This window comes from Asterias rubens, chromosome 18 (genome assembly GCF_902459465.1).
Source record: "Asterias rubens chromosome 18, eAstRub1.3, whole genome shotgun sequence".
NCBI classification, from domain to species: Eukaryota; Metazoa; Echinodermata; class Asteroidea; order Forcipulatida; family Asteriidae; genus Asterias; species Asterias rubens.
The window spans coordinates 1,816,122-1,827,189 of NC_047079.1; the positions used below are offsets into that span (position 1 = coordinate 1,816,122).

General features: G+C 39.7%; 1 protein-coding gene across 1 annotated transcript; it reads left to right on the forward strand.

Moving 5' to 3' along the window:
* Positions 1-464: 464 nt before the first annotated feature.
* On the forward strand, positions 465-3,959 carry LOC117302561. Its single transcript, XM_033786537.1, has 2 exons — positions 465-583; positions 3,455-3,959. Exons 1-2 carry the CDS (start codon positions 465-467, stop codon positions 3,957-3,959), a joined length of 624 nt encoding a protein of 207 aa, XP_033642428.1.
* Positions 3,960-11,068: the final 7,109 nt, after the last annotated feature.

Below are 11,068 nucleotides of genomic sequence, written 5' to 3' on the forward strand. Positions count from 1 at the left end.
TTATTTGAACTCTTATTCGATCCTGACTGGTACTCGTACTAGTAGTTGTACTCGCACTCGCTCCTGAATGGTACTCGTGTTGGAATCTGTACCCGAACTCACTCCCGACAGGTACTCGTAGTACTTTCGTACTCGAGTGCTTTCCGGTGTGCTCTCGACTTGCACAAGTGATTTGTGTTGTTGTATTGGATTTACACTCATACTCAAGTAAAACAAGCTATGATTATTGCGCATTGTTTGAATTCTCAATCTATCCTCCCAAGCCCATCAATCATTTAGTACATAGGATTTGATTTGGAAGTCAGTCCTGGAAGACAAACAAAAAGGCAGATCATCTTAAATGGTGGGAATATAAGGGGAGAGAGGAGTGTTGGAGAAAACTGAAGGTAAATAGTGAACAGTGGGTGGGTCTCCATCATTTTGTTTTACCGTAGCCTTAATTTCCTGATGCACGGAGCGAGGCCATGCCCATGACTGACTCCGAGCCCCAGCAATCCGCGGCTAATGACGGCGCTATGGAGACCAAATCACGCTCAAGTATTCTCCTGTCCGAGTTAATCAGGAGCGCCATTACACACCTTTGGTAATTGGCGAACTATGGGGGAGATCTCGGGGCAAGAACCCCTTCCTGTAATCCACTATAATTATCTGGGGACTATATAACCCGTAGCCATAGCAACAGTGTAGGAGGTCAACCTTGAGATGGTTAATGTAAGAAATTATGCAACATTTGTTTTGGAACTAAGTGTTTCGCCTACACTCATTCAAACTGTCTATTTATAGACGAAATCAGCACCGTGAAATGAAATGGTAATATAATGTACATGTAATTAGTTCGTCAAAACAACTACTTGGAACAATAATGAAAAATCTGTTGACGTGATCTGAAGAGTCCAAGTCAGATACTGTGTGTTGTGCGGAAGGTTGATATTATTAGTAGTTTTTAATTTGTGGCAGTTAAATCAGTTTTAATGGGGGATGCATAATCTACTAACTAAGTCCCCATAATTGCTACAGTGAGCTAATGACGTTGGCGGTGATTGAAGAAAATTTCCCAATACGTTATTCAAGGACTGTAGACTAATGCTTGTAAAATTTAACTACGTTGTCAGAAAAGCTATCAATATTTTACAATAACATTATTTTCACAATAATTTTTATATAAGAGCAGATACATAACCTCGTAAAATTTGTGTTACTCGGCCACACCGGTGTCATTCAAGACTGCTGAGATGGGCTGGGTGCGGTTTTGCGGCAATAACCAATAACTGTTTCGGTAAAACTAGTGCCGTTGGTTGACCGATGACCATTGACCAAAACATTTATTGGTTACGACCGCAAGATCTACGGCTAAACGTCCCATCCAAAAGACGAAGCAATAGCGTAAGGCTTTATCCTAATTGACAGTTACGGCTACGGCTACACCCGTTGCTAAGGGTGTTGCTAAGGATATGGACGCATGATGATGAGGCGAACCAACCAGCCATAGCTGTAGCCGCCTATTTCGGACACGGCCTTTTCAGTGTGCAGCTCAATGACACAGTTAGTGCGGAGACTGGGAGCCGAACCCGCACTCTAAAACATTTTGGATCAAAATTGACCTGGATTCCGGGTCTCGTGGTGCCTGACCCATTTGTGGGTCAGTATGACGCATGATATGCGTCTAAATTACTAAGAAATGGGTCAAACTGATGCAGAGCCAGATTGAGTTGAAGTCCAATAAAACTAGCTCTGGGTCAGGTTGACCTAGACGTGTCGGGACCATAGGACCCGGAATCCGGTTCAACTCAGACCTGGACATTTTCTGACAACATCAGACCTTCGACCAGCCGCGTGCACTAATCTTTTGCACTAATCCACCGGGGCTGAGTTCACAAAGATAACCCTAACTTAAGTACTAATCCTTTGACTCTTTAGGAGCTATGAAAGACTTTTTTAAAAGGCTGGTCCTACATGTAAGTTAGGGCGAGTGTCCTAAGTTAGGACGAGTAACTCGTCCTTGCTCCAGATAAGACTAGTCTGAACTCTTTGTGAAATCCACTCCTCCTGTACACTCAAACCATCGACAAGTTCATATCGTTTTCGCACTGGTGGTATGGAAGGAGGGAGGGGCGATCAAGGCCCTCCCTACTCCCTGGTCGAGATGGGAGGGGTGTACATCACATAGAGTTGCTCTCCCACGGCTATTTCGTGTACGAATCTCAGTTCAAGTTGGAGAGGTAGTGCTTTCTGCCGCTCTACCAGCCGAGCTCCTATTGATGATACCCAAGTCTACACCCGTATGTAAGAGGGTAACCCTGTCTCAGCCCCAGGAGTAGGTGGCAACGGCCCCTGGAAAAATAGTTGATTGTAGCCCACACCTTGAAATGCCTTTCATGCCTTGTGTGTCTGGAGAAAAAAGTAGGGACTGCTGCAGATGTTTTTCAATGTTAAACAAAAACAAAAAATAATATTATTACTTTCTTTCTCTATAATAATCAACCACACTGTTTAATGTTTCATAACCTCCTCCCGAGAAACTCATGAGACCACATCCCGCACTTTCCTAATTTGAGAGCAGACGTTCTGTACAATTTAATTTTTTTAAAGGTGATATTATTATTGATTATTTTTTTCTTTCTTTCAATAAACAATCACATTGTTTAATGTTGTATAACTTCTACCCCTGGCAACTCCTGAGACCTCATCATGTACTTTCCCTAATTTGAGAACCTGATCAGATAATGGAATAAAATGCGTGGTGTGACGTCAATATATTCCCTGTGATTTCCCAAGAGGCAGTGGAGTTCAAATCCCAATTAGTCGCATTGCATGAATAATGGCTTCACCCTCTCTCCATTATTATGAAGAAGGCTTTCCTAAAAATATACATTGTTCTTGAACACGTTTTGTTTATTGTTTCTTTACCACTGACAGATTAATTTTGAGCACGATCGTAGTATAAAAAAACCTGAAATTGATTAAAATTTTCAAGGAACTTATTATAGCTCCGTGACACCGGGGAGGTGTTGTCTCTTCGAAGCATTTAGTAAGGTAAATCACCTTTGACCCCGTCTTGAAATAGCAGCATGAACGAGAGAGCATCAAACGACCGCGCATACAAGCGAAAGTAGTCAATTGAACTGAACACGGCGGAAGACTGAAACCGCCACACCTGCCAACCCACACACGACGCGCGGCCGTATATTTGTGTGCAAATTTGTACCTTTCAAAATTGCAGACCATGAACATACTGTAGCTATAGCTGCTTATCATAACATAGGCACAATTGCCATTTGCCAGTCTCGAGTCACTAGTGGGTCAGGAACCAAGAGACCAATGAGGGGGATACGTTGATTTAAAAACAAGATGTGTCCCTTTAACACTTTGTTTTGAAGGAATGTGATCTTCCTAAGAACAATATCTTTAATCCCTAATCTAACTTTTTTTGTAAATGTGAGTCCTTTTTTCCAAGCCTCTGCATAGGCTCAAGGCTCCGGGCTCCTGGCTCCGGGCTCCGGGAGGCAGGCCCCTGGCTCCGGGTTTTTGGGATCCAGGCTCCGGGCTCCAGGTTCCGGGCTCCGGACTCCAGGCTCCAGGCTCCATCCGGGCTCCGGGCTCCAGGCTCTATCCAGGCTCCGGGATCCAGGCTCCGGGCTCCGGGCTCTGGGAGGCAGGCCCCTGGCTCCGGTTTTGGGATCCAGGCACCGGGCTGCAGGTTCCGGGCTCCGGACTCAAAGCTCCAGGCGCCAGGCTACAGGCACCAACCGGGCTGTGGGCTCCATGCTCCTGGCTCCAGGCTCCATCCAGGCTCTGGGCTCCAGGCTCCGGCTCCTAGCTCCAGGCTCCAGGCTCCGGGCTCCGGACTCCGGACTCCGGGTTCCTGGCTCCGGGTTCCGAGATCCGGGTTCCGGGTTCCGGGCTCCGTGCTCAAGGCTCCGGGCCGCGCCCGGATTCAAGGTTCAGAGCACCACTTCTGACGAGTTTCCATGCAAAATACACACAGCTCCAAAATTGATGACGACGAGCCCTAGTCGGATCCTGAGCCTGGTCCATGGGTTAACTTATAAAAAAATGCCCCTGATTAAGTTCCGGCAGGGCATTTATCCATTAAGGTTGATACCGTTAGTCTGACGAAGACAAATAATTTACGAGGTGCGGATGAACCGAACGAGTTTTTTTGGCGTCAGGTGAGAGTTACATTATTATAATAGCTAGGTACGTAATAAAAACCGCAACGCTCAATACAAATTAATTTCTTTATGAGTCGTTATAAAACCCACACGAGTTAGCACTGCAAAAGTGTCTTCGTCGCCAACTTTTGGCAGACTCGTTCTGGAACGAGTATGCCCGTGGCTGGGTTGGGCACCATTTGCAACAATTTTTTATCTATACTTTTTTATCTATTCACTTTTTTGCATGCACAGTTTTCCTGTGCTTTTTGTCTGTGTTAGCCGTGCCCATAATTTTTGGATAATAATTACCTGATTAAGCTGCATGCCTAAAATATAGGCTTGACCAGTCATTTTATCATGAATTTATATTTATATCATTCACTACTAACAGTATTTACGCCAGACTCTAAATAATTGAGTAGAATCCACCGTTAAAATATAAAATGAGTTTAACCTTTACAATGTTCTGTCTTGTCCCATGGATGAACGACAACAAGCCGCGCTCTCCGTTACAATAATGACGTCAGAGTGTGCGTGGAATGACGTCACTCTATAGGCTCAGCTCTGAATACAAGTTGCTTTGGAGACGGGCCGTTGCTTTGGAAACGCTTCTCAAAGAATGCAAACACAGTCGATAGGATTCTTGCAGTGGACTTTAGACTCCCGACAAGCCGTCTTAAGCGACGCATATATAATACATTTAAGGAAAGAGCTTTTAAAGAGCCTGCGGGTGGAGGCTACTTTAAGAGCTTAATGTAGTCATCAATATTGTAGGCCTATTACAAATCATCAAATTGTAGGCCTGTCAAAAAATCAATGACCAGATTTCCGAAAGTACAGAAAACTTTAACAGAAAGCACACACGTACGCATTAGTAATTTTTTGGGCAAACATTATAATAGCTGCTACGTGACAGTCTAGACTACTGCTTTCGAATTTAAAGGATTCGGGTACTTTTTCAAAATGTCCACAGATTTACATTAAACTTACAGGGTTTGAAGATAATGATAGTGGAAAGCTTCCCTTCGAATATTACTAACTAAGTTGTGTAGTTTTTGAGAAATGAGTAAAACAAGTCACAAAATCATTTTGGTCTCATGAGACCAAAACTATTTTAGCATGTAAAATCCCCATAACCAGTTATGATATTATACCAAAACCATAGCATAACTGGTTAATACGTTTTTACATGCTAGAACTGAGACGAAAATTATTACTTTTACTCATTTCTCAAAAACTACAGCACCCCAGTAGGTAAAATGTCAAGGGAAGCTTTCTACTATCATAATCTTCAAACTGTGAAAGTTTAATGTCAATCTGTGGACATTGTGTTTTTTGTTAGGAAAAAGTACATATACCCTTTAAGCGCTGACATAAGTTGATTCCGAATCGTGTTGATGATGTATTATGCATTAAACAAAATAATTGGTAATACGAGGGCTACATACTCCTAAAGGAGTTGAAATGATTTGTAACGTGTCACGGTTATTTGAGGTAATGGTTAGTTAATGGCACATGTCGTGTTTACTGGCACGTCCACCGATGGTCATCTATTACGTTGACGTTTCATCATTCCAAACCTGTCCATCAAAATCACTCAGTCGGGCATGTAATGCACGTTCTAAAAACCGTTTATAACGACTATCAAACGTATTATAACGAAAAGACGTTAAACATCTTCGAAAGTTTGAGCCTAGGCCTATCTGGTTTCCAAAAAGTTGATTTTTGCGGAAATATTGTAACTGACTAATCAATTAGTTTTCTCCTTGTTGTTGGGCGAGAGGTTGTCTTCCTCCAACGCCATTTCGGAAACCTCTGATGGTCGTCTTCCACGCATCCCTGTACAGCATCATCGTCCTAAGCTCCTTGCGTTGCGTCCTTCTTCAGCTGATCTACGAATGTTAGTCTCCTCCTGCCCTTGCTCCTGTTTAATCCATGGGTTACCAAAGATATAGGGGGCTCACAGCTATAGCTTTGGATGGCGGACATAGGGGCCTTATTATTAATGACGAATGGCAGGAAAAGACAAAAGTTATGATAGATATTTCAACCCTCGAAATTGATAATGGATCTTATCTGTATAACACTAATCCGCAACAGATCAGTGAGCATTTACGGGCCTGTTTACTTATTTATTTTGTATTTTTACGCATTGGAACAGTAACCTATTGTTGTTTCAGATCACGATATTTTAGGGAGGTTTTAACTTATTGACGAATTACTGTATTAGTGAATAAAGTGCGAAAATATTGTCTTAAAAGATTACGGCACTATTTACGTAAATATGTAAGTAAAACGCACCCAGCAATTTATTTTTTAACAGCCTTCTTGGGTGTTCAAATAACACATGTATTTTTTTTTAGTTTTTTAAAACTTATGGTATGATTTTTGTATGATTCTATGTGGGACAACCCCTTTTTGTAAATTTCCCCACTTTTTGCCATGTACTTAAATACTAAAATATATTACTAGGCTCACTCATAGATGTACTCCAAAGTCAAATATAGGTCAAAGTCAAACCTTGAAATTGTAAGTATTATTAATGATGACACATCAGTTATTTGAGAAGTAAATACACTAAAGTATAGGCGTGATATCCCGGGTAAAGCAATATCTGTGATTGATCACGTAGATTATAAAGGCCCTAAGCCTTAACTACAAGGTTGTACTTTACTCTGTTATAAATGAACATCAACAATTGATGACTTCTTCAGGTTTTGAGCCATTGCATTGTGAGGTATCAAAGATGTACTTGAGTTTGCGGGTGCACAGGTTTGCTGCGTAGATTGTTTTTTATAGAACCTTTATAGAGCAGTTTCATAAAGCATGTAAGAACAAGCTGCTAAGCACAGGAAATTCTTGCTTAGTAATTGCAGATTACCAGCCAAAATGACATTAAGTGTACATTGTTGTGACTGTTGCCCCACCCAAGTGTTGTTTGGCAAAGAACTTTGTCAAACTGCCGAACAGCTTTATAAAATAAGGCCCTTTCCTGCTTGTCCATGGCCCAATTTAAAAGGGTTGCTTATGCAGATAAAATTACTGAACAATTTTCTGTTCAGCAAGAATGAACAGGAAACCAGTCACAAATTGTACTTGTGATATAAGTTTGACTGTTCACCATATTCTGGGAAGCACGATTTTGTTGTGCTTAGCTACTTTGTGTGATTAAGCTGCTCTGTGAACATGAGTCCTATGTCAGCAGGACATGAACACTTTAATCTGAATTTATTGTGAGAGAAATGTGTAGTCTGTGGCCAATAAATGAGTTTATAACACCCACATGTGCAGTTTACTCTAATTTACTCTGCGGAAGGTAGAGTACCTCAATAGTGTATTAGAAACATGGTTAAAGGCACTGGACACTTTTTGTAATGTTAGCATAAAAACTTACTTGGTAACGAGCAAAGGAGAGCTGTTAGTAGTTTAAAGCATTATGAGAAACGACCCCCCTGCAGTAACGTGGTTTTGAGAAAGAGGTAAAAAAAATGAACCTGAAAATAACTTCAGGCATGAAGCCTTTTTATCAGGCATCTGAAAACACACACAATATTGTGCAACAAGGGATTTTTCTTTCAATACTTTCTTGCAACTTTCTTGTTCACAGATTTGATTTGTTTGTGCAGAACATGCACAAGAATACACCAAGTTAAGAGGGTATACTGGTCTTTGACAATTACCGAACAATTACAGTGCTTTTAAAGAGCATGAGAATTAGAGGAGGCAACTTAAATGGTAAGCTTTTGTATATTAGGGTAAAAGTGAGAGGAGGAAGGATTGCTGACCAAAATGTAGATGACCGAATACCCGAGGTGGGCTCAAGTGGAAGCCTATAGGACTAGGCCATCTCCACTAGCGGGATTTTAAATGTTGTTGAGGATTCAACGGGGAACGATAAGTGGTCCAAACATTCAAGAAATAGTATTTAATTTACAAATTGTCTTCATTTATTTGCAACCACAGGACAATACAAAGTATGTTGGATTGAAATACAACAATCTAAATAAATATCAAGGCGCTTACAATACAGGAACGTATCTATTAAAAACAAAAACCCCAAAACAAAAACAAAAACATTACCAATACACCTAAATTAAGGCAAGTATAGAAAAGGGAAGAGCCAATAAAGCCACTTAAGAGAAAACAAGAATTGTAAAAGTAATACACACAAAAAAACACTGGAGCGAGCGGGTCAAAATAGGTCAGAAATCTCAAATAAGTGAAAGTTGCACACCAACCACTTTTTGCCTCACAATCAGAGGTTTCATCATTTAATACCACTTTGCTGTTGTGTCAGTAAATTTGTAATTGATGTGTACGTGGTTTGTGCTGCCCCCACGCAATCACTTGCCAATTACATTCTGAAATCCGTGACTTACGAAAAGGTCAACTTATTTGTGTAATTTGCAGCATTATCAATCGCTAGAACCACTCCCTTAGGCTCCAAATGCACTTCAACGGATAATAATATTATAAACCACATTGCTAAGCCTCGTACAGGCTGGTTCAATGCCTTTCCCAAGAATACTTTTTTATATAGCTCATTCCTCAAAGGAACGTCCCAGAATTGTGTTTTTTTTGCTAATAAAACAGTTGATGACAGTGTCACTTTATGTAATCCACCATTACAAAAACTTACAAACCTGTACAGGTTTAAGATCGATCAGTCATCTGGGTCACAAGAAAATAGTGAAAAACCGATTACACATTTTGCACAAAATCGACTAAAAAAAATAATTAAACGCTTACCGAGCGATAAACTCCAAAATGAATATAATAAATAAAACTAATTTACAGTTTGGATTGTATCGCCCAGTGAGTGTTGTTATTCATTTTTGTTTGTTTGAATCGATGTCATGCAAAGTGTGTACTCTGTTTTCACTATGATTTCTTTCTCGTGACCGAGATGGCCGATCGCCGCAAACTTCTACATGTTTATGTATATGGTGGAATACTTAAAGTGCTTACACTGCCGGGAACTGTTTTGTAAGCAAAAACCAATTATGTAATGTTCCTTTAAGTTTATTTTAATGCTTTGCAAGGTTGGCAAACAATCTAGAAAGTATGCACTGGGAAGTGGTTATTCTTTTCCCTCTGACAAGAAAATTGTTGGTTCTGAAAAGAACCGGGCGGCGTATAACATAGATGTTTTCTACAGTTTACCGTGGTTGTATTCACACTATATCCAAGTAAAATAAATAAATATCCACGTATCAGAAAAGAATGAAACATGCAATACGCCAATTTATAGAACATTTAAAAATGTTCTTCTTATTTTTGTTGTTGTTCAAATCCGACTAAGCTCTTTTAAATTGAAGTTAGGGCAGTGACGCAGAGGTTTATTTGTGTCTTTGTTAAATGTTGTTCTTTGACAAAAAGAAAATTCCCGTCTAGTTTGTCTACTAATTAATAAAAATCTTCATAAAATATGCATATTGTGTAGATTTAATCATTTCATCGGTGATAAAGTACAGTCAGATATTAATTTTGCGACGTATGATAAACACTGTACTATACTAAGTGCTTTCTGAGTCCTATCTGTGGGGGGGGGGGGGTAGGCCAGCCTTGTGCCTATGATTGCGTCTTCTGTCAATGCAGAAACAGCATGACAAAATGGTTGAGCAAGGTAGTTTGTAGCTTAAAATATCCGGTCATATTGAAATGTTATTGAAATAGAAATTGCTAATGGCAATATCTGCAAGTTGTGAAGGTTCCCGACTTATTATATGCCAAAAATAAACGTCCCTTTTATAATGAACCCTCCACTGACATTACAGATTTCTCTAGAGGTTATTATTTTGTTCGACTATTATAATTGCAAACAGTGGTTTCCGCTCAAAGGTTGTAGGGCAAGGAAAGAAGTATGAAGATTCTAAGACATATTGGTTTTCTTATATAACCAAAATTAGCGTGTTGGATAATATTTTACATACCCAAGGCGGAAAAAATAGTGTAAACATATAAATGAAAATGAAAAGAAAAAATCAAATAAATTGTTCAAGGTTTCACGGCAATTGTTTATTCTTATTCAACCTTAGAATGAGCGTGTTTAACCAATGATTCGCTTATGTGGAGCCATAGTAACAAATAACTTACAAATAATAAATAAAGTAAATAAATATATAAAACGAAAAACCAACCACTGCCGACTTTGCTATTTAGTATTTTTAAAGGTGAAACAGACTGAACAAAATTTTGTCTGTTCGATTGATTTTCTCAACTCGTATTTTAGATGAAACTATTTTTCTAGAGGATTATCACTCTGGTATCTCTAAGGTTGAAACTTAGAAGTGATAAGTTTGAAGCCTCTTTTGGAACCGAATATTATTTGAATGTTTTTAATATTGCTGAATTCTGTTGTAAAAATTCTTTCTTCTGTTTTTACTTAAATATTCTGTACTTTCTATTAATCTTTAATTATTAATTATTTTTTAATTGTACAGCGCTTTGTGATGTCTGTTACATTGAAGGCGATTTTGTTTATTTTGCGGAATAACGTATGTCACACTAAAGACTTGTTCATATTTCCTGACTATGCGAATACGAAATTTGACGTCACAAATTCGCTACGAGTTTGGAAAAGTAATTAAACATTCGCAGCACTGAACATTCGCAGCGAAAACACGGCTGTGACGTCAAAATTCGCTTTACATTGGCATTCTCAGGAGGTCAGCTCTGAGTAGACAAAAATACTGAATAATATTAACGTTGTCTATAGTGTAGTAGCGGTAAGCTCTGCATGTTTTACACGCAATTAAGGGCAGCGGCTGAGGCACGAACACGCTGTGCATGACGTAAGATTCGTTCATGGTGCTCACGTATCCAACGAAATAATCACCATAATGATTGGTCAATGCGGACCTGATCGTCGTCATAAACCATAACTGTTTGTTGTAATTTCCACATTCTATTCC

What these genes read in the sequence shown, in the direction of transcription:
- LOC117302561 (XM_033786537.1), top strand. Translation starts at nt 465, where the DNA reads ATGCCCATGACTGACTCCGAGCCCCAGCAATCCGCGGCTAATGACGGC. An exon ending in AGCGCCATTACACACCTTTG is followed by an intron (nt 584 to 3,454) that starts GTAATTGGCGAA and finishes CTTTTTTCCAAG; the next exon opens with CCTCTGCATAGGCTCAAGGC.